The following is a 25,068-nucleotide window of genomic DNA, read 5'->3' as shown; positions in this document are numbered from 1 at the left end:
ACAAATAGACTGACAAATAGATGTAAAGCTGGATTTTTGCCATCAGTGGGGAGAGAAATCAATTATCTCTATCCTGGGCAAAATGTGCCTGCTATAGACAAGTGTCACTTGCATTGCTGTGGGTTATCTACAATTTACAGAGCTGTGGACTAAAGCAATGACAAGGAAGTACAAAGGTAACATAGAGAGGTGGGTAGGTGAGCATTTATAACATCTTTTATCATTTTAATCAAAGAGGCCATCCAATATTCCTGAATATTATTGTATTGCCTAGATGAATTTAATAAATATGCAAGCATTTGGATTTCTCTAGTTGTATTTCATAGCTTGGATTTCAGATAACATAAAGTAGATATATGGAATTCTGCAGAATTACTGTGTTGCCAACTTTAGAACAGTGAATGAACAAGATGGTGAAGATATTGAGCCTAGAAGGAAATTTAATACGATTTGTTGCTGCTGCTGCTGCTGCTGCTAAGTTGCTTCAGTCGTGTCCGACTCTGTTCGACCCCATAGACGGCAGGCCACCAAGCTCCCCCGTCCCTGGGATTCTCCAGGCAAGAACACTGGAGTGGGTTGCCATTTCCTTCTCCAATGCATGAAAGTGAAAAGTGAAAGTGAAGTTGTTCAGTTGTGTCTGACTCTTAGCGACCCCATGGACTACAGGCTACCAGGCTCCTCTATCCATGGGATTTTCCAGGCAAAAGTACTGGAGTGGGGTGCCATTGCCTTCTCCGATTTGATGAGGAAGGCACTGTCCTCTTCATTTTATACGTGATGAAGCTGAAATTCTGTGATTACTTGGCCTGCTGAAGACTTTATAACTGCTAAGTGGCAGAGTTAGGATTTAGTTACTTATATAACTAATTCTGAATCTTACCTCCTTCTATTTAATCAGTGTATTTCAAGAAACTTTAACTGGTTTCTTTAGTCCTCAGAGGCAAATTCTCAGCTCAAGGTGAGAAATAAAGAACTTCTACTCCTCTACATATATAAGGTTTCAACTGAAATAAAAATGTATCTATTTGTTGTGTAAACAAAAATACCACAAAGGAAAAGAGAGGCTAGTTACTCAGTTTGCTATGTATCAATGTAACTAACCTCAATCACTTGAAGTTGGTGACAGATGAAAGAAAGAAATTCAGAGTTCACCCGCTGGTTTGATGGTGTCTCATTTAATGAGGGAGGGGGGGATATATATATATATATAGCTTTAAGAAATAGAAGTATAAACAATCAATTCAATTAAATAAACTATCTCAGGGAATTCCCTGGCCATCCAGTGGTTAGGACTTTGTGCTTTCAGTATAAAGTAGATGGGTTCCATTGCTCATAGGGAACTAAGGTCCTGCAAGCTACATGTCTCTGCCAAACATTAAAAAAAAAAAAATTTAACTAATTAAAAAAAAAGTATTTCAGTTGAAAAGCTATGCTTATACTAAACTTACTTTATTTATGCCCAAGTGTAAAGGTGGTGCCAAGTGGATTTAGAATTACTATTCTAACTACTTTAATTATTTTCCTTTGTAGCTTCTCTTCAGATTATTATCAACATCCCCATTGGTACCCTGCTGAAATTCCAACCTCCAGGAACCCTGCAGAGAATGCAGGTGGAGAACAGCGCTGTGAAGACACAGTTCTTTCTCTTGGGATTCAGTGACCACCCAGAACTGCAGAGTGCTCTTTTTGCTGTATTTCTGTCTGTCTACTCTGTTACCCTGATGGGCAACCTTAGGATGATTTTATTAATCACAATCAGTCCTCACTTGCACACCTCTATGTACTTTTTTCTCCACATTTTGTCTTTCATAGATGCCTGCTACTCTTCAGTCATTGCCCCCAAGTTACTTGTGGACTTAATTTCTGATAAGAAGACCATTTCTTACAATGGCTGTGCTGCACAGTTATATTTCTTCTGCTGTTTGGTGGACACAGAGCCTTTTCTCTTGACTGTCATGGCTTATGACCGGTACATAGCTATCTGCAACCCTCTGCTTTACACTGTTATTATGTCCAAGAGGATTTGCTGCCAGCTTGTAATTGGAGCGTTTTTAGGGGGCACCATGAGCTCAGTGATTCACACCACTAATACCTTTCACCTGACTTTCTGCTCCAGTGAAATTAACCATTACTTTTGTGACATCTCCCCTCTCTTCTCTCTGTCCTGCACTGACACCTACATCCATGACATTGTACTGGTGGTCTTTGCTAGTTTAGTGGAAGCCGTCTGCCTTCTCACAGTTCTTTTCTCTTATATCCTCATCATAGCACCCATTCTTAAAACAGAATCTGCTGACGGAAGAAGAAAAGGATTCTCCACTTGTGCGTCCCATCTGATTGTGGTCTCTATCAACGATGGTACCCTGATCTTCATTTATTTGCATCCCAGTGCTTGCCATTCACTGGATATTGATAAAGTGGCCTCTGTGTTCTATGCATTCATTATACCTATGCTGAACCGCTTGATTTACAGTCTGAGGAACAAAGATGTGAAAAACGCTTTTAGGAAAATGATTAGCAGGAAATTTCTTTCTTAAGAAAGGATGAAACTGAGGCTGACAACTTTTCTACCCTGTTTCTTGACCTTTAGTTTTAACTAATGGAAAAGTCAGTTTAGTATGGGTGTTCCCTAATTCTACAGGCAATGAAGCCTCAACTACAAAATTGGGCCAGAGGCTAATGTTAGAGCCAGGCCCTGTTACATATGTCTAATTCTTTATCATTTTAAGTTTTTTTTTTTTTTTTCACACTCATTCATTGTTGGTGGAAGTTTAAATTAGTCTTCTTTATGGAAGATAATTTGCTATTATTTGAATGAAATATATAACTCACCTGGAATTTGAAAATTAAATATGCAAGTATCATTTAAACCAGTAATTCTAGCAATTGAACCTGCAAAAGTTTACCACTTTCAAAGTATTCATTGCATCAGAGCTTATAATCAGTTCAGTTCAGTTCATTTGTTTAGTTGTGTACTACTCTTTGCAACCCCATGGACCACAGCACGCCAGGCTTCCCTGTCCATCACCAACTCCTGGAGCTTACTCAAACTCATGTCCATCGAGTCGGTGACGCCATCCAACCATCTCATCCTCTGTCGTCCCCTTCTCCTCCCACCTACAATCTTTCCCAGCATCAGGGGCAAACTATTGAAAATAATCTAAATATCTACCAATAGGAAATAGGCTAAATGAAATAAATTTGAACTTTCATATTTTTTTCTCAGGAGTAGATTTACCCTTCATGTAATATTCTATATTTCATATTCTTACTCTTTGTCTCTCATTTTGTTATTATTATTTTACTCAATATTGGTTAAGCTTTTGATACATATTGCAGCACTCTTTTGTGAAAATTTATAAATGAAATTCACTGAGATTCTTTGTTAATTAACTTGATTTCCATGGCAGTATGTGTAGATGGTAGAGGCTTCTCTGAGGCTCAGTGATAAAGAACCCGCTTGCCAAATGCAGGAGACACAGGTTTGATCTCCGGGTCAGAAAGATCCCTTGAAGGAGGAAATGGCAACCTATTCCAGTATTCTTACCTGTGAAATTGCATGGACAGAGGACCATGGCTACAGCTTATGAGGCCACAGAAGAGTCAGAGAAGACTTAGTGATTAAACAACAGCAACCACATGCAGATTGAAGCTTAACTGTCCAAATTGTACTCACACTAAAAAGGCTTTCTCAAAAAAAAAAAAAAAAAAAGAAAGAAAAGGAAAGAAGAAGCCTCCCTCAAATATTAAATCCTACATGAGTTTTTTTCCTGTCATCCATTTCAATTATGATGTAACTCATATTCTAAACCTCACTAAATTTTATAATAACATCATTTGTGTCTGTAGTTATACCCCTGTATTAAATTTCACTTCAGTTCAGTTGCTCAGTCCTGTCTGACTCTTTGCGACCCCATGGACTGCAGCACACCAGGCCTCCCTGTCCATCACCAACTCCCAGAGCTTGCTCAAACTCATGACCATTGTGTAGATCCAACCATCTCATCCTCTGTCGTCCCCATCTCTTCCTGCCTTTAATCTTTCCCAGCATCAGGGTCTTTTCCAATGAGTCAGTTCTTCACGTCAGGTGTCCAAAGTATTGGAGTTTCAGCTTCAGCATCAGTCCTTTCAAAGAATATTCAGGGCTGATTTCCTTTAGGATTGACTGGTTGGGTCTCCTTGCTGTCCAAGGGACTCTCAAGAGTCTTCTCCAACACTACAGTTCAAAAGCATCAAATCGTCAGAGCTCAGTTTTCTTTACTGTCCAACTGTCACATCCATACCTGACTACTGGAAAAACCACGGCTTTGTTAGCAAAATAATTTCTCTGCTTTTTAATATGCTGTCTAGGCTGGTCATAGCTTTTCTTCAAAGGAACAAGTATCTTTTAATTTCATGGCTGCAGTCATCATCTGCAGTGATTTTGGAGCCCCCCAAAATAAAGTCAGCCACTGTTTCCACTGATTACCCATCTATTTGCCATGAAGTGGTGGGACCTGATGCCATGATCTTAGTTTTCTGAATGTTGAGTTTTAAGCCAACTTTTTCACTCTCTTCTTTCACTTTCATCAAGAGGCTCTTTAGTTCTTCACTTTCTGCCATAAGGGTGGTATCATCTGCGTATCTGAGATTGTTGATATTTCTCCCAGCACTCTTGATCCCAGCTTGTGCTTCATCCAGCTCAGCATTTCTCATGATGTACTCTGCATATAAGTTAAATAAGCAGGGTGTCAATATACAACCTTGATGTATTCCTTTCCCTGTTTGGAACCAGTCTCTTGTTCCATGTCTGGTTCTAACTGTTGCATCTTAACCTGCATACAGATTTCTCAGGAGGCAGTTAAGGTGGTCTACTATTGAGTTTATTCATTATTTTTTTTAAATTGGAACCCTTGCATCTTTATCACATTATCTTCCCCAGTGCATACAATGAGTAAAATTTTATGAAATAAAAATAATTTTACTAGTGAGAATTTCCTGGCTGTCCAGTGGTTAAGACTCTGCTTTTTCATCGCAGGGGGTTCAGGTTCAATCCTTGGTTGCAAAACTAAGATCCCCAAAGCCATGAGACATAGTAAAAAAAAATTTCTTTTTATATTGACTGTTTTTAATTCAGATTATATGCTCATAATAGACAGCAACTGTTTCTTTCTCTTGCAGTTTTTGGCTCATTCTTCAGAAGGGTACCATATTACACACATGCCTATTTAAAGATAACTGCCATATGACCAGCAATCCCACTGGTGGGCATACACACGAGGAAACCAGAATTGAAAGAGATACGTGTACCCCAATGTCCATCTCAGCACTGTTTATAATAGCCAGGACATGGAAGCAACCTAGTTGTCCATCAGCAGATGAATGGATAAGAAAGCTGTGGTACATATACACAATGGAGTATTACTCAGCCATTAAAAAGAATACAATGGAATCAGTTCTAATGAGGTGGATGAAACCAGAGCCTATTATACAGAGTGAAGTAAGCCAGAAAGAAAAACATCAATACAGTATGCTGCTGCTACTGCTAAGTCGCTTGTCGTGTCTGACTCTGTGTGACCCCAGAGACGGCTGCCCACCAGGCTTCCCCGTCACTGGGATTCTCCAGGCAAGAACACTGGTGTGGGTTGCCATTTCCTTCTCCAATGCATGAAAGTGAAAAGTGAAAGTGAAGTCGCCTAGTCGTGTCCAACTCTTAGCGATCCCATGGACTGCAGCCTACCAGGCTCCTCCGTCCATGGGATTTTCCAGGCAAGAGTACTGGAGAGGGGTGCCATTGCCTTCTCCACCAATACAGTATAACGCATATATATGGAATTTAGAAAGATGGTAACAATGACCCTATATGCGAGACAGCAAAAGAGATACAGGTGTATAGAAAAGCCTTTTGGACTCTGTGGGAGAGGGAGAGGGTGGAATGATTTGGGAAAATAAACATGTATACTATTATATGTGAAACGAATCACCAGTTCAGGTTCAATGCATGATACAGGGTGCTCGGGGCTGGTGCACTGGGATGACCCAGAGGGATGGGATGGGGAGGGCGGTGGGAGGGGGGTTCAGGATGGGAAACACATGTACACCTGTGGCAGATTCATGTCAATGTATGGCAAAACCACTACAATGTTGTAATTAGCCTCCAATTAAAATAAATAAATTTATATTTAAAAAATAAAAAAAAATAAAGATATTGTGAATATGGTGGATTTTAAAAAAATAATGCAGCCTGGAAATATCAACTTCATCAAAGTCTGGCTTGTGAAATATTTTCTCAAAAATATATACAGTCTGAAATCCCTTTGAAAGGTTGTTGAATCACGCGAAGACACTGGATTTCTTGGCCCCAGGAAGAGAAAAATTCAATCCGGGGCCAGAAATGAGGCTTGATCACTCAGAGCTTTTGTGTAATAGGGTTTTATTAAAGTATAAAGGAGATAGAGAAAGCTTCTGACATAGGCATCAGAAGGGGGCAGAAGAGTACCCCCCTGCTAATCTTCAGCTGGATGTTATATAGTCACTAGCAGTCTGTTAATGAAAGAAAGGAATGTCTTAAAATTCAGAATGGCACCAGGCCCCTCACCCATAAGATGCATTTTGGGATAATCTTGGCACCAAATGGTTTATCCTGGGCCATAAAATGATTAACTTGAATCTTGAAGAAGGGCAGACCACCATACAAATAGTTTTATTTACATAGATTAGGGGAACAATATCTGAGTATAACATACTGGTTTGTCAAGTAGGTTCTGAGGAACCAACTTGAAGACAGAGTTTGGGGTAAACGCATAGTACATTAGCATAGCTTAAGATAAACATTTCCATAAGAAAAAGGCATTGGTTATCTCTAGGTTTGAGAATAGTTAACCTCAGGCAAAACCAGGTGTCCTTATGGCAACACAGTATTTTAAGAGAAACCTCCTTTTAAATTTGTATAGAGAAGGAAAAAATATCACTAGTTTGTTTCCTCCTGCCGCTTAGGAGAGATAAAAATATCTAACACTTGCAGGCTATTTCCTCCATTTAGAGACCCCTGGCCTTCCTGCCTGTTACCCTCTCACCTTGATTGGTAAGCAGTTAACATTTCTAATAAAGGGCATCCTCTGAGGGCCAGAGATGGGAACTAAAGCAGATGGATGGTGAGATGATAGTCTGACTGACTGCTAAGCAGTGGCCAGTAAAGAGAGTGTGGGTGGAGAGTTTAAAGTCAGTGATAAACCCTAAGGTAGTTGAATAGTGTGTGAGAGGATGAATTAGAAAGCAAAGTCTTCTAACAATAAAAATGTGTACTGGGTTGTAAATCTAATTCCACTCATGGCAGTAAAGAAACTAACTTTACAAGAAGGGTTTTGTCCACAGAAATCAGTAGTGAGGTAGGACTTGTGACATCTGGAAATTAGACCATTAAGGTACTTTTCAGGCATCTGGCCAAGATTGAAAATGGTGTGGCCAGCATGGGTCACTGTGAAGAAATCTCTGCTAAGCTCTAGCAGGATCAGAAGCTAGTCCTTAGGGTTCTGGGCAGAGAACTCCAGATATGAGCTGCAGCTGAGATGTGCAACTAGCATCTCTAAGACTGGCATGCATGCATGCTAAGTCACTTAAGTCGTATCTGACTCTGCAACCCCATGGACTGTAGCCGCCAGGCTCCTCTGTCCATGGGATTCTCCAGGCAAGAATACTGGTGTGGGTTGGCATTCACTTCTCCAGGGGATCGTCCGAGCCCAGTGAGCTGGCTATAAAGTGAAAGATGAATCCTGAAGACTCCATCTCGTGACCTCATGTGATAAACTACACCATCTTTTCTTTCAGTACCAGAATTTAGTCCCTGATGAGGAGTTAGTTGGCTAAGGTCACAGGTCTAACAAGTAAAAGGTAGTATATTAAAGATTTGAACTCAGGTCTTCAATCTTCAAATCTTCTTCAACTTCAAATCTTCTTATTAACTTAAACTCTCTTCCATCTTCATCATTTTCTCGAAATGAGCATAAATCAAAACCAAAACAAACAAACAAAAACAACCTATTTTCCTGATCCTCTGTAAACACTATTAAGTCAAAACTTTGAAAAGATAAAAATAGAAAAGGGATTTTTTTTCATTACATATATATTTGAAAAATGGTCAGTGAAGCTAATTTTACATGATATGAATGGGCTTCATTATTATAATGATCAGACATGTCCAACTCTTTGCAACCCGATGAGCCATAGGCTCTTCTGTCCATGGAATTTTCCAGGCAAGAATACTGGGGTGGGGTGCCATTCCACATTCCAGGGAACCTTCCCAACCCAGGGATTGAACTCACACCTCTTGCGTGTCCTGCACTGGCAGGCTGATTTCTTATCACTGGTGCTGAAACAGGAAGCCAGGTTCTGTTCTTGGAGCTGAGGAATGAACTCCACAACCTAGCAAACACTCACACAGGCAAAGTTTACTTTAGAAGACAGAGATGCAAAGCCCTTAGCATAGACACTGACAAGGAGAGAAGAGCCCCCAAAAGGTGGGGATTACAACAGCTTTATATATTTATTAGTATTGATCTGTATATTTTTGGCTGACTTGTAACTTTAATATGCCTCATTTTTGACCAATTAGTTTAAACTTCACAACATCCAGTTTGTCATTTTTATGGCTTTCTTGGATCCCCAAGTTTCTTAGGTTTTCCAGACATTGTGACACTGTTCCTTGACACTTTCTTAAGACCCCAGGCCATTATTTCGGGGCTAGATATATATGTTTAGGAGCTAATTGTCTACCTGGACCTTTTCTCCTTGATAGACAAAACAGCAGTTCATGATTGTATGGTCCTGGGTCTGAATGTTCTATGACTCACCAGACCAGGGAGGTATTCCTCTGAATGCCTGGAAATTGGAAAAAGGGAGATGCTTACTTGAGAAGAAAAAAATTGAAATTAAAAAACAAACAGGAATTGAGGTTTCAAAGTCTTACACTGCCTAGAAATTTCAGCAGCACCTGAGAGGCCTAATGTTTGCAGATATAAATACTTTCATATGTTCTTAATAAATTTCATTGGGTTGTGAAGAGCTTTAGACAGTGATTGAGAGTTCCTGATATGTGCTATATTCTATGAACTATAAATAATTTGAAATCATGAGAGAAAATATTGAAGAAACAATAAAATATGTTTGTCTAAAATTCCAATTCATATTAGAATTCTAATTCAAATAATCTGCTGAAAATTCCAAGTTTTTTAATATGTTGTTTCCTTCAAATGATATCTTGATTATAAAATCATCAGCACCAAAGGGATATTGAACATAAGTGAACAAGACCTAACCTAAATAAAAATCTGTATAAGCAATTGCTCTCTCCTAAAATTATAAAGAGTGCCTCCATGTTCCTTTCATGGCCACAACCTAAGATAAAATGAATGCTTCTGAGAACTTTAAATTGTGTTGTTTTCACAACTGGATTAATTGCTAATTGAATACAGGCAGAACAGAATATGCAATTAATTAAGCTTTTGGAAAATATTTCAGGGATTAACTAGCATACAATAATTTAGCACTACACAATTGTGATAACCACTGTTAAAATTTTGTTTAGAATATTATTCTAATTTATTTCATACTTTCAAAGATAACATAATCACTATATATAGCATTCTAATATAACTAATACTTTGTTCCTCCCCTGCAAAGGGAACTATATTTGTGTTAATATATGATTTAACATATATGGTTTATGATATGAACTATATTATGGGGCCTTTCAGTTTATTTGCTTACTTATTTTCATTATTAAGTAGTGCAATGCTATGAACCCAGTGGGGAGACGGGAGTCCTCTTTGGTGTTCTTTGGAGGATCAGGGGATGTTTGCTGATATAATTAAGGCAGAATGAAGAGGAAATAAGGCAGAATGAAGAGTTTTACAACAAATAATTCCTGTCTCTGACTCTCATTTCTGTATAGGGCAAAAGAAACCATATGCAAATAGATTTCACCTAAAGTGAACATGGTAGGATAAAATCAAAGAAAAGAGCAATTTTTTTGATCATTTTACAAAGGTTCAATCTTATATTAGTTGTTCTGGCTGCACTCATACATGTGTTGTTCAATAAGTATTTTTGAATTGAATTCTCAGGTCAAGCACTGTAAGTGGCAGAGTAGAAAAAATGGTGAACAGGATAGTAAGCGTCATGCTTTTATGGAATATTTAGACATGGAGAGAGGGTTCTTATTCTTATTTATTTATTTACTACTTATTTTTATGTGTTATGATGGAATATTTACGGGGTGATACAAGTACATAAAAAGGGTACAAACAAAACTAATCTGATACAGTAACACTGACTGAGCAAGTCTATTAAGCCTATTGTTAAAAAAAAAATGGAGCCTTTAGGGAAGTAAGTTTAACTGACATGGATAGAGCAGTTGCTCTTCTCATGATACCTCACTAGGGCCTCTCAGGAACAGAGGAAAGAGACGTAAAAAACACCTTTTGCGCAAAACAGCAAAGAGACCCTATTGCTGCTCTTCCTTAGTTTGGAGAGAAGATTAAGATCATTAAGGCCTGCTCCCTACACTCAATTTAGGCACAATTGAAAATAATGGGAAATTCAGAAGGTTGTACTGGTGGGTTATAGGAACTTACGTCAAAGTACTAGAGCTTCAGCACTCAGAATCTTTAGAGTTGCCAGTCCAGGTTCGATGCACGATACTGGATGCTTGGGGCTGGTGCACTGGGACGACCCAGAGGGATGGAATGGGGAGGGAGGAGGGAGGAGGGTTCAGGGTGGGGAACACATGTATACCTGTGGCGGATTCATTTTGATATTTGGCAAAACTAATACAGTTATGTAAAGTTTAAAAATAAAATAAAATTAAAAAAAAAATAATAAAGAACAAAGGCCAAGAAATAGGGTAGCAAAAGAGACACAGATGTACAGAACAGTCTTTTGGACTCAGTGGGAGAGGAAGAGGGTGGGATGATTTGGGGGAATGGTATTGAAATGTGTATAATATCATATAAGAAACGAATCACCAGCCCAGGTTTGATATAGGATGCTTGGGGCTGGTGCACTGGGATGACACGGAGGGATGGTATGGGGAGGAAGGTGGGAGGGGGTTCAGGATGGGGAACACATGTACGCCCGTGGCAGATTCATGTTGATGTGTGGCAGAACCAATACAATATTGTAAAGTAATTAGCCTCCAATTAAAATAAATAAATTTAAATTAAATAAAAAAGAAACAAGGTAGAAAAGCTGTCGGCCTCAGTTTTATCCTTTCTTAAGAAAGAAATTTTCTGCTAATCATTTTCCTGAAGGCATTTTTTACATATTTGTTCCTAAGGCTGTAAATTAAGGGATTTAACATAGGTATAATCAATGTACAGAACACAGAGGTCACTTTATCAATAGCCATTGAATGGACAGTGCCAGGGCACAAATAAATGAAGATCAGGGTACCATGGTAGATAGAGACCACGGTCAGAAGGGAAGCACAAGTGGAGAAATCTTTTCTTCTTCCCTCGGCAGAACCTGTGTTAAGAATGGGTGCTATGATGAGGATATAAGAGAGGAGAACTATTAGAAGGCAGAGGGCTTCCACTAAACTAGCAAAGACCACCAGTACAATGTCATGGATGTAAGCGTCAGTGCAGGACAGAGAGAAGAGAGGGGAGGTGTCACAAAAGAAATGGTTAATTTCACTGGAGCAGAAAGACAGGTGAAATATATTGCGGTGTGGACGATTGAGGTCATGGTGCCTCCCAGAAATGCTCCAATTGCAAGCTGGCAACAAATCCTCTTGGACATAATAACGATGTAAAGCAGGGGTTACAGATGGCTATGTACTGGTCATAAGCCATGACAGTCAAGAGAAAAGACTCTATGTCCTCCAAATAGCAGAAGAAATATAACTGTGCAGCACAGCCATTGTAAGAAATGGTCTTCTTATCAGAAATTAAGCCCACAAGTAACTTGGGGGCAATGACTGAAGAGTAGCAGGCGTCTACGAAAGACAAGATGCGGAGAAAAAAGTACATAGGGGTGTGCAAAGGGGGACTGGCTGTGATTAATAAAATCATCCCAAGGTTGCTCATCAGGGTAACAGAGTAGATGGACAAAAACACAGCAAAAAGAGCACTCTGCAGTTCTGGGTGGTCACTGAATCCCAAGAGAAAGAACTGTGTCTTCACAGCACTGTTCTCCACCTCCATTCTCTGCAGGGTTTGTGGAGGTTGGAATTTTGACAGGGTACTGATGTTTATAATAACTTAAAGAGTCAGAAAAAAAATAAATATGAAAATGGCTAAAGTAATTAGAACATTAATTCTAAATCCACGGGCATCCTGGTAACTCCTAGGCATATGAACAGTAAGCACCGAAAATGTACGTATTTCCAGTTGAACAGAAAACTTACCACTTCTATTCCTTAAAGCTATCATTTTCCACATTAAATGACACAGCATCAACCAGTGGGTGAACTCTAACCTCTGAACCTCTTACTTTCATTTACTCTCTCATCTTTCACCAATGTGAATGATCATGGTTAATCACATTGCATATAGCACACTCTGAGTAACTCACTTCTGTTCCACTTTGCAGTATTTTTTTACTTGCACAACAAGTTAAAGTATTTCTATTTCAGTCGAAACCTTGCCTAGTTAGAGGAGTCAAAGTACTTTATCTCTCATACGTTGAGAAGCACTTTGCCTCTGAGGAACAAAGGAACTTCTAAGAGTTGCTTGTAAAATAGAAAGAGAAAATATTCAGAATTAGTTACTGAATCAGTAACAATTAGTAACTGAATCCTAACTCTAATGTTCAGCAGTTGCAATTCTTTAGTCAGGCCAAGTAATCACTAAGTTTAAGTTTCATCATCATTAGTATGAGAATGACAGTGCCTGTCTCATCAAATTATATGTTAAATGATTTTCTTCTACAGTTAAATATCTTTAGCATCTCATTGATTCACCGTTCTAAAGTTGGCAACATATTAATAGTAGGTAGTACATCCATTTTTTATTTCTTAGATTATAAGCCAAGCTATGGAATCTAACTAGAGAAATTTTCATGCTTGGACAATTACTGAATTAATCCAGGCAATATAATGAGTATTCAGGAATATTTCAATGTTTAATGATAAATTGTAACATGTTTAAAAAGGGTCACCTACCCACTTCTCTTAATGATGCCTGCATTGTCTTGCCATTGCACTAGTCTACAGCTCTGTAAATTGTAAATAGCCCAGAGAAACACACATGATACTTGTTTATAGACAGGTACATTTTTTTTTTCCAGAGACAACTGATTTGCTCTGTAGTGGAAAGGCAGTTTTGTATCTAGTATCAGTTTATTTGTGAATTCATGATTTATAATATTGTGATTCTTTGAATTATCTTTTGTAACATTTATAGCATCTCAATGAATGAAATAAGTAAAATCTTTTACATGTGCACATTTTATATAAGTATAAAGTTCATATGTATATATATAGTGAAAGTGAAAGTCGCTCAGTCACGTCCGACTCTTTGTGACCCCATGGACTATACAATCCATGTAATTCTCCATGCCAGAATACTGCAGTGGGTAGCCTTTCCCTTCTCCAGGGGATCTTCCCAACCCAGGGATTGAACCCAGATCTCCTGCATTATAGGTGGATTCTTTATCAGCTGAGCCACCAGGGAAGCCCATCTATCTATCTATCTATATATAGACATACATATATATACATTTTATGTCATATATAATGTATATATATATATCATGCATATATAATTCTTCCTTAACAACCTACATCACACACAGCTCCTACAAGTTCAGCATTTGCATAATGTCAGATTTGAATATATTTTCATTTTTATTTTATATACTCTATCTCAGATTATGATCTAACCATATTACCAAAATCTTATCCTCCTGTTTTTTCTCAATTTGTTCCAGATTTTTAATAAAACTGAATGTCTTTTGAAACTTTTCGTACATTTAGAATTAATAGGCATAATGCAACTATTTACCAAGCTATTCTTTGGGTATAGAAAATCAACTATGTATACAATTATGATTGCAGATTCTGGATTACTTAATGTCTATTTTTCTACATTTGTTCTGTTAGCTAAAATTAACAGCTTCCCAGGTCACTCAAGTAGTAAAGAATCTGTCTGCCAATGCAGGAGATGAAAGAGATAAATTAGAGTAAATGTGAAAATCTGGCATGGATACATTGCCATCTTATAATTTTCAAAGTGCTTTCTCATCTAACTTAATTCTCACAGCTCTTTAAAATATGTTGGCCACCTCTACTGAAAAGGAACTGATGATTTCAACCCAGTTAACAATCCAGGATTGCATAACTTTGCAATCAAAGAGTCAGGGCCAGAGTTTGGACATTCTGGATCACTGGGCACTCTTCAATAAATACTACCTCCCCAGAAATGGAAATGCTAGAGACAGTGGTACTTAAAAGATTAGCATAACCAAGACAGTTATTCCCCAAAACTCAATGTGCTGAATTGGATATAGGGATATTAGCTTAAAGCTAGCATAAATCTTGATTTAGAGTTTGTGCTCCAACAGGTTTACATCTTTTGACACAGTATCAGAGAAGATGTGCTGTGGTGGTTGAACGCATGGACGATAAATCCCGTGTGTCTGGCTCTTCCACCTCATATTTGTATGACTTCAGCAAAATTTCAACAACTACATGATTTCATTTTATGATATGTAAATTACATATTATAGTGACACTTGTCTACAGGGTAATGATGAGGATTAAATGAGCTAATATGTGTATTTTCAACAGTGTTTTTCACACAGCGAATATTCAGTGTGTGATGTGTGTGTGCTTAGTGTGTCTACCTCTTTGCAACTCCATGGATTGTAGCCCATGAAGCTCCTCTGTCCATGGAATTTTCCAGGCAATAATGCTGGCTTGGGTTGCCATTTCCTCCTCCAGGGGATCTTCCCAACCCAGGGATCAAACTCAAATTTCTTCTGCCCCCTGCATTGACAGGTGGATGCTTTACCACTGCACCATCTTGGAAGCTAATATTATTAAGCTATTGAGGCAAGTTTGAACTTCTTGAGAAATTAATATTTATTATTTTATTATCAACCAGGATTCCTTTTTCCTCTAAGCAAAGGGTTAAGCAAAGAAGGGAAGCATCATTGATCTACTAGTTAATTCATTGGAATTATACTTTTATGAAATACAGATGGCTTCCTCCTTAGAAAATATTAACTATCCTTGAATGATAGCCCATCTGCTTTGTTCTGCAAACATAGAGACAAGACTGTCTACTGACTAAGGAGTGAGCAAATGCCACTCTCTGAAGGCAAGAAAAAATACAATTATATCTTTTCTGAGCTATTCTTTCTTTTGTAATAATGAAAAATGACTATTCAAAGGTGAAAATGAAAGTTAAGTGGTGTCTGACTCTTTGAGACCCTATGGACCGTAGCCTACCAGGTTCCTCCGTCCATAGGATTCTCCAGGCAAGAGTACTGGAGTGGGTTGCCATTTTCTTCTCCAGGGGATCTTCCCGAACCAGGGATCAACTCGGGGTCTCCTGCATTGTAGGCGGAGACATCAAATAAAGAGACTCATCTTTAGGGACAACGTTTAAATAAGCTTGAGGCTTTGACCATGAGAAACAAACACTTCTTTGCGAGGTGTTTTTCTGCGAAACCTCGTATTTCTATTCACAGATGTACAGGACCTGAAGAGAACAATTTATATAGAGAACATTAAGTGTAATAATATTTCAAGTTTATTACACACTTCAAATCTGAAAGAAAATTTCAAGATTCAAAAAAGAAATATAAAAGCTAAATAGAACAAATGGAAAGGGAAAATAGTACAGGAAATAAAAAACAGACACCATTTAGGAGCCAACTACTATGTTTCTATGTACTTGGCAGGTGAGCATGAAAACAGGATTTTGGAAGAGTTTAGCAAAATTCTATTAGCAAAATATCTATTCTTGCAGAAGTTTCTCTTTGTTGATACTAGTCACTACTTAATTTTTTTTCTACTCCCTTAAAAACCTTCTTCTACCCCCACCCCAGTACTGTTACTTGGGTGTTGATAATTGATGGCATCAATGCAATACTGTAAGAGAAGATGGACAATATAATAAACAGATTGAGTCAGCCTTAATGGATATGTACATGCTTTAAAAAGAAATAATAGGTGATTAGAACAGTGTTAACATTTAGATTCTTAATCAGAGTCCAATATAGTGAGAATTGTTTTAATATCATGTGTCAAATGTTTGGGCTTCTTTGCTGCTATTGTTTTTGTTAGACATACCTTGATCATTTAAAACTTGTGTTACTCGGGAATATTTATTATCAAACTATCAGTTTCTACATGTAGAAAAAGTGACTATGAACTTAAAAGAACTTAAAATCCCATCAAGTTCTAATCCCCTGGGATTAAGATAAGGTCATGATCTTTTTCATTCACCTTCTCTCTATACCGTGTCAGCAGTGGTTCATTTTTCACAGGAAAAGTCAATTTTGATACTTAAAAGAGAAAAATTGACCTACTGCAATATTTTTTAATAATCTGATTTGAATGGCCTTCTGTGTTCATAGAAGAAATTTGTTCTTCCCTCAGGAAGACTGCTGTTCTCTAGGATAATTCAAGACCTTTTATATTTCTCTGAGGCTGTTGAGACTAGTTTTCTGATTTCACATCAGATCCCAGAACACACACTGATACCCAATTCCCAGTGGGAATACTTACCTGCATAATTACAGTTCTACTGAGAAATTGTTTAAACACAAAATTAAGTGATGTCATATGTTTTTCTACACATTAAGAATGTCTCAGGGAAACATATTATTATATTGTGGCTCACAAAATGGTATGTTATAAATATGTAAAATTGTATTATATATTTGCTATCTAATTTTATTTAACCTGCTTAAAGCAATTTATCAAACAATTAACAGGCTATACTAGGATCGTGGAATAAACTGGTATAGCCTTAAATTTGGAGAAGGCGATGGCACCCCACTCCAGTACTCTTGCCTGGAAAATCCCATGGATGGAGAAACCTGGTAGGCTGCAGTCCATGGGGGGCTAAGAGTCCGACACGACTGAGCGACTTCACTTTCACTTTTTACATTCATGCATTGGAGAAGGAAATGGCAACCCACTTCAGTGTTCTTGCCTGGAGAATCCCAGGGACAGGGGAGCCTGGTGGGCTGCTGTCTATGGGGTCACACAGAGTTGGACACGACTGAAGTGACTTAGCAGCTTAGCAGCCTTAAATTGGTGCAGTGATGCTCAGACCAAAGCTGTGACAGCATCTTTGAGGAGGAAGAGCAGGAAGAGAAAGACTCTGAGTTCAGGAGCTTCTGATGATTCAGTGACCATGGACTCTCCCATAGGAGTGCTTTCTACTATATGTCAGGCCTGGGAAACCAAATGACAAATTTTGTGTTTCTTCTGAAAAAAAAAAAAAAAAGAAGAAGGGGGAAAACATGTTTATATTAACTTCAGAAAATTATAGGCATCAAACACTGTCTTTTTTTTTTTTTGCTTTATTTTTATTGAACACTTTTTAAAATGCAATCATCAAATAATTCAAAATGTTCAATATCCCAGTGGATCCCACTGACTAAAAGATTAAAATTCAAGTATGAGCAGAAATCAATGTAATTCCAAACTTTAATCTATCAATAAATTGAGCTGATGAATTCAATTAGATATTTTGTTGGACCTTGAAACATAATCAGTGATCTAATTTAGAGCCTGATGGAGATTGACTCTTTCTTTGGGAAATGTCGTAAGTCTGCCAAAGTAGGGTGACAGCTTTTATGATCCTATATAATCCAAGCTAATTGTTTCATTCAGTTATCAGTCACATAAATTTGCAGTAGGTTTGTACAATTCCCTTGTTGGGGAGTATGACCCATCTCTTTGAAATTAGTGGCTCATAAGGACAGTTACCGGAGAAGGCGATGGCACCCCACTCCAGTACTCTTGCCTGGAAAATCGCATGGACGGAGGAGCCTGGTAGGCTGCAGTCCATGGGGTCACTAAGGGTCCGACACGACTGAGCGACTTCACTTTCACTTTTCACTTTCATGCATTGGAGAAGGAAATGGCAACCCACTTCAGTGTTCTTGCCTGGAGAATTCCAGGGACGGGGGGGCCTGGTGGGCTGCCATCTATGGGGTTGCACAGAGTTGGACACGACTGAAGCGACTTAGCAGCAAGGACAGTTACATTTCGAATTGTGCAGAATATACAAAAGAGAATTTCAATATATGCTGAGGATCATCACCATTTTTACCTATCAAATTAACAAAGGGATTTAATTAATTACAATAGTAGTGGTCAGTGTCGATAAGGACTGAGAACGCTGTAACTCTGGTATACATTTTTCTGGAAAGCCACTGGTAACATATTTCCCAAGTCTTAGCCTTGAAAACCATAAAAGCTATATGATTTTTTAATGAGATTTTTTTTTTCTTGACAGTGAAAATGGATCTCCCCGTCATGTCCAACTCTTTGTGACCCCCATGGGCTGTAGCCTGCCAGGCTCCTTAGTACATGGAATTCTCCAGGAAAGAATATAGGAGTGGGTAGCCATTCCTTTCTCCAGGAGATCTTCCCAACCCAGGGATCGAACTCAGGTCTCCCACATTGCAGGTGGACTTATTATTTGTTAGTTATTAAAAGAAATAATTTAATTACATTTTGATAAATTTGAGAAAAAACTATCTCCAAAGCTACAATGTAACATTGTTTAGAATTCTAACTATAGGGAAAGTTAACAGTAAAAAAATAGAACTTTTTTTTTTAAAAACTATGGGGCATCATATCTTGGGTAGAAAATTATCATGTTATTTAAAATTATGGTTTTGCATTTTTAAAAATATGATTAATTAAAAAATAAAGATATCAAATTGCACATGTAGTGTATATATGCAGATGTAAGTGAAGATGTATATGTAGAGGTATGAATGCACAGAGATTTCATATGTTATCACTCTCATTTGGCTACAAACCTAAAAAGATAACTCCTTTATCCATATTAAGAAAGGCAAGTAAAGACTTCCCCAAGGTCTCTCATGTACCACAGGGCAGTTTCTAAGTGAGTAGGATCTACCATTCGGACATTTTCCTGAGGAAAAAAACAAATGAAAATCGAGCAATTTTATTCTCTGCCCTCCTTCCTAGCAGCAGGAGAATCATACATGCTTTCATATATACAGTAATGAGACTGAGTCAAGTACTAGAAATCTTGGTATTCAGTATAACTGGTGTATTCTCCATGCATATATGCCAAGTCACTCAGTCGTGTCCGACTCTTTGAGACCCCATGGACTGTGGCCCGTCAGGCTCCTCTGTCCATGGGATTCTCCAGGCAGGAATACTGGAGAGGGTTGCCATGCCGTCCTCCAGGGGATCTTCCAGACCCTGCGATTGAACCCAAGTCTTTTTCTTCTCTTGCACTGGCAGGTGGGTTCTTTACCACTAGTGCCACCTGGGACGTGCATATTCTCCATACCTTGAACTAATTTCCTTAACATTGAAAATTCTCCAATTCTTTAAATGGAAAACATCACTTTCCTGAAGTCATACTCTTTTATATTGCCTGACCAAACAACAATTCAAAGCAAAACAAAACAAAAACAAATTGTAGCAACAGTAGCAACAAAAATTGAGTGATTTGCCTACTTTAGAGTTAAAACAGAAAAATCAACTTGGAAAATTTCCTTCCTTAAGTTTTAGACTAATAAGAAGAAGCTAATCCATGATAAACCCACAGCTTCATATGACATTTTATGCCCTCTTTATTCTTAGTGATATTTCTTGTTCCAAAGTCTACTTTCTACTTTGTTTTATATCAATATATTCATGCATGAGATGCTTTATGCCATTGTATATTTAACTCAATACATTATCATAATTGAGATTTCTTTAGAAGCAGTTTAAGTCGCTCATTTTAGAGGCACATGAGTTTAAAAAATGAGTAACATCAATGTAAATTATACTCTACAGCAGCTATAGGAGTTACCAAAAATGAACTGAAATCTAAAGGTAAATAATAGAAGAGTATGGAATTTTACATCAGTATTTATTGAAGAGCATCAATGCCTGTAGTGTTGCCATATTAAATAATTGTCTTGATTATGCCACACACTAATTTTTAAATCACGATCAGAGGACTTAAGTAATATGTATTTCCATTTTTTCAGAATAAGAATAAAGGAATTGTGTCTCTGAATTAATAAAAAAAATTATTCATCCTTTGTCAAGATAGAGAAGAAACATGAAAATTTATGCCCTGAAAATGGATTATTTATTACTGATTTGAGTCAAGGTTAATATAACATTTCTGCTACTTTCCACTGATATTCTTGTTAATGTAAATATCAAGTAAGCAATGATTTGTAGAAGAATATATTTTATTTATGAATATATAAAATAATGTTGGTTATCACTACATATCAAAATGTTAACCAGAAAAAAGTGATTTACATAATTCATCCTTGTAAGTTTGAAACCATATAAGCATTTGAAATTACCCCATTGAACTGTTTTCAAGTTTTTACTTCATCCTCATGAAAATAGAATTATTTCTCTTAATATTTTTCTCAAAAGATTTGGAATTTCATTCAGACACAAAGATTATAGAACAGAAAACAGATGTGTAAGTAATTCTAGCAAAACTGATGAGGCAACAGATGAAAGAAAATATAAATATGATTGTTAATTTCAAATTAGATATATGTACCTATGAGGGTGAAAGTGAAAGTTGCTCAGTCACATCCAACTCTTTGCGACCCCATGGACCACAGTTCATGAAATTCTCCAGGCCAGAATACTGGAGTGAGTAGCCTTTCCCTTCTCCAGTGGATCTTCCCGACCCAGGAATCGAACCTGGATTTCCTGTTTTGCAGGTGGATTCTTTATCAACTGAGCTATCAGGGAAGCCCCTAAATATCACATTGCTTAGAGGAAAATGTAATCTTCCCTGATATACACAACCATATAGATTAGATTATTCCAATGTTTAGATTATGCTTAAAAATTAGAACTATTTTAAAGCAATGTTCAAGTCCCAGGAAAGCTATTAGCTCCCAATTTTTACAGCAAATCTACTCAATTGTTTTATGGAGACTTTCTAGAGAGTCCTGTTAAGGAGAACTAAGATACAGGCTTGATCCAACTGCCATGTGAAGTAATAATATATATATAATGATTGGTAAGTGATAGGCAACACAAAACATACAACATGTATAAAGTATCTATGTTTTTGTTCTCAGTATTTCAAGAAGCAAGCTAATTTTCTTAAGCCTCTTGTAGATTCTTTCATTCTCTATACTGAAACTTTCTTCCAAAATAAGGTAGAATTGTAGCTACAATGTATGCAAAATTTCATTTCTTCAAGCACCTAGCAAGATACCTTGTAGGCATATGACATAAAATAATAGCTTAAAATATGTTTGAATCATTGACTCTTGACCATTATGTTCTTTCAGTTCAGTTCATTTCAGTCACTCAGTCGTTTCCGAAGTCGTTAACGACCCCATGAAATGCAGCACGCCAGGCCTCCCTGTCCATCACCAATTCCCGGAGTTTACTCAAACTCATGTCCATCGAGTTGGTGTTGCCATCCAGCCATCTCATCCTCTGTCGTCCCCTTCTCCTCCTGCCCCCAGCCCTTCCCAGCATCAGGGTCTTTTCCAATGAGTCAACTCTTTGCATGAGGTGGCCTAAGTATTGGAGTTTCAGCTTCAGCATCAGTCCCTCCAATGAACACCCTGGACTGATCTTTAGAATGGACTGGTTGGAACTCCTTGCAGTCCAAGGGACTCTCAAGAGTCTTCTCCAATACCACAGTTCAAAAGCATCAATTCTTTGGTGCTCAGCTTTCTTCACAGTCCAACTCTCACTTTCAAGTAAAACTTATGTCATTCTCTTTTATTTCTCTTTAAAAATCTGTCTATCCTTCAAGGCCAAGTAAAAGATGCATGATAGCCATAAATGATTTTGTACAGTCTATTCCCACCAACTGTATTATGATATTAACTAACACCACTGGCTTGGGAGGTTCCTGAAAGTAAAACTAAATCTTTCCCTGTCATCTATTCACTAAATTTAAAGTATAAAATTGGTCATTTATTTAAGACTACTTGTTAGTCATCAGGAAAAAAGGAATAACAGAACTAGAGTTTACAACACATGTACAATATGTTTGATATATTATCTATATTCTTTTGTTCTATATACCACTTTATGAACAAAATAATATTAAACTGGTTTTGTAGATAATGACTGAGTCAGGTCAATCCATCTTCTCTGACTTAGAACCAGGTATAGTCTCCTGATCTAAAGTTCATATTTTTTCCATTGTTGTTTTTGTTTTTCAAATCTGAAGTTATTTTTTAAGTGAATTTTTGACATAATCCATTCAAAATCAGAAAAGTGTTCTTTAATAACCAAAGTAAATATTTAGCAGTTCCATGCCTTCAATGTGAAAACAATTTTGTTTTCATTAGTTTGCTGACTGTGTCCTTGACATCCTTATTTCTCAGACTGTAGATCAGGGGATTCAACATGGGGATGACCACCGTGTAAAACACAGACGCCACTTTGACGGTGTGCCTGGAGAGTGTGGAGCTGGGCACAGAGTAGAGGAAGCGGATGGCGCCGGGTAAGATGCCGATGGCGTCAGGCGGGAGGCGCGGGTGGAGAAGGCTTTGCGACGACCACCAGCTGATTGCGTCTTCAGGTGGCGACAACAGTGAGCACGCAGGACGTGAGGATGACGAGCAACGTGATCACCTCATTAAAGGCGGCAACAGGGAAAAGCAGCGGCTGGCTGAGAGAAGGATCAGAATAAGACAGGGACAGCAAGGAAGAAAGCTCACAGAAGTGATTGATTGTGTTGAAACCGCGAAAAGATAATTTGACAGCAGAACACGTGAGAGTCAAGGAGCAAGCCACTCCCCATGCATATGACGTGACCACTAACATGGCACAGAGTCTCTGGGACATGACGACTGTGTAGAGCAGAGGGTTGCAAATAGCCACGAAGCCGTCATAGGCCATCACAGCAAACAGAATTAATTCAGTCACCACAAAGGTGCAAACGAGAAAGAACTGCACCATACATCCCCAAAATGAAATGCTCTGTCTTCTGCAAGTAGGTTCACCAGCGTCTTGGGAGCAATGATGGAAGAATAGCAGAAATCCACAAATGAGAAGTGGCTGAGAAAAAAGTACATGGGGGTGTGCAGTTTGGGGTTAACTTTGATGATGACCATCATCCCAAGGTTGCCTGCTATGCTGAAGTTGTAGATGGCCAGAAATACCAGGAAGAGGGGGGCTTGCAGTTCTGGGTAGTCTGAGAACCCAAGAGGGCGAATGTGGCCCCAATGGTTATATTTCTCTTGGTCAGAGACATTCTTCCTGATGGACGTATCTGAACATCTGTCTTGGAAATAATATATTAGGAGAGTGACTGACACATCTATTTGCCATGAAGTGATGGGACCAGATGCCATGATCTTCATTTTCTGAATGTTGAGCTTTAAGCCAACTGTTTCACTCTCCACTTTCACTTTCATCAAGAGGCTTTTTAGTTCCTCTTCACTTTCTGCCATAAGGGTGGTATCATCAGCATATTTGAGGTTATTGATATTTCTTCCAGCAATCTTGATTCTGGCTTGTGCTTCTCCCAGCCCAGTGTTTCTCATGATGTACTCTGCATAGAAGTTAAATAAGCAGGGTGACAATACAGTACTTGGATGCAATCTCAAAAACAACAGAATGATCTCTGTTCATTTCCAAGGCAAACCATTCAATATCACAGTAATCCAAGTCTATGCCCCAACCAGTAATGCTGAAGAAGCTGAAGTTGAACAGTTCTATGAAGACCTACAAGACCTTTTAGAACTAACACCCCCCAAAATCTCAATATACATACAGTTTATATACCAGTTTTTATTCATCTATCTAATAAAAAAATAAATATAACTTATAATACATGATAGTGAGAGAGAAAAGAATAAATAGTTCCAGGCTTCAAAGATTTCACTGAAACACACATAAAGGATTTTCCTAGTGCTAGGGAGTACCTACATGTTGTCAAAATGTAATCTCAGTACAATGTTGAGAGGTTAACAGTAATAACCATTGTTCAAACTTGAGGAAACTGAGAAATTAAGAAGTTTGTGTTACTTGTCAAATTAAAAAATAAGAGTCAAATTGCCTAGCCTGGTTTTCATAAACTCCAGTGTAGTGCTTTCTAACGTTAGTATAGACTCACAGAGAGATGCTTCATTGAGCAAGTGAATTTAATGTAGAAATTTACATAAATCATAATGGAAGCACAAATAAAGTATCAGTGACACATATGAGCCAAGGTTGAAGGAAGAAATGAAGTTTAAACACATAAAGGAAGGATGGACAAAGGTCATTTCATCAAGACACAGAAAAGAAATGTACACAGAGGTTAGAAGTCCACCTATGAGTCACAGTAAGCATTTAATGCATATTTTTAAAGTAAGCCAGAAGAAAGTAATTGAAAGTGAGAAAAGAGGCAAAAGTCAGCAATGCTGCTATTCATAACAATGGTTATTAAATAATTGCATACATAGAGGTACCTGATGGTCTATAGTCTGTGGGGTCCCAAAAGATCTGAACCTAACTTAGTGACTAAACAACAACCAACCAATACATACACATATATAATATATTAATATATCTACATAATATGTAGGCATATACATTTATAAGCATACAGACATAGCTGGGAGATATTATAGGTTTGGTATATTCACTTTATTGTGATAAGGCAAATTAGGCTTCCCTGATGGCTCAGACAGTAAAGAGTGCAGGAGACCCTGGTTCGATCCCTGGGTCAGGAAGATGCCCTGCAGAAGGAAACAGCTACCCACTCCAGTATTCTTGCCTGGAAAACCCCATAGATGGAGGAGCCTGGCAGGCTACAGTCCATGGGGCCACAAAGAGTTGGACACGACTGAGCGATTTCACTTTCTCTTTACATTGGAAAGAGAAATATCATTAATAAAGCAGGTAAACACATTTTCAGTGTGCATATGTCTAAGTATGTA

At 37.9% G+C, this 25,068-nt stretch overlaps 1 protein-coding gene and 2 pseudogenes across 1 annotated transcript; 1 reads left to right on the top strand and 2 right to left on the bottom strand.

Moving 5' to 3' along the window:
- The first annotated feature begins 1,601 nt into the window (after positions 1-1,601).
- Positions 1,602-2,774, top strand: LOC123332873 (olfactory receptor 5I1-like). Its single transcript, XM_044940082.2, has one exon. It carries the CDS (start codon positions 1,605-1,607, stop codon positions 2,535-2,537), a length of 933 nt encoding a protein of 310 aa, XP_044796017.1. The 5' UTR covers positions 1,602-1,604; the 3' UTR covers positions 2,538-2,774.
- An 8,468-nt stretch (positions 2,775-11,242) lies between these two features.
- On the bottom strand, positions 11,243-12,552 carry LOC123332863 (annotated as a pseudogene).
- A 9,266-nt stretch (positions 12,553-21,818) lies between these two features.
- LOC112586167 lies at positions 21,819-23,531 on the bottom strand (annotated as a pseudogene).
- Between the last annotated feature and the right edge of the window lie 1,537 nt (positions 23,532-25,068).

The sequence above is a fragment of the Bubalus bubalis genome, chromosome 1, assembly GCF_019923935.1.
Source record: "Bubalus bubalis isolate 160015118507 breed Murrah chromosome 1, NDDB_SH_1, whole genome shotgun sequence".
Taxonomy (NCBI): Eukaryota; Metazoa; Chordata; class Mammalia; order Artiodactyla; family Bovidae; genus Bubalus; species Bubalus bubalis.
Note: the sequence above shows the minus strand (reverse complement) of the source record. Positions and strands in the feature narration are given on the sequence as shown.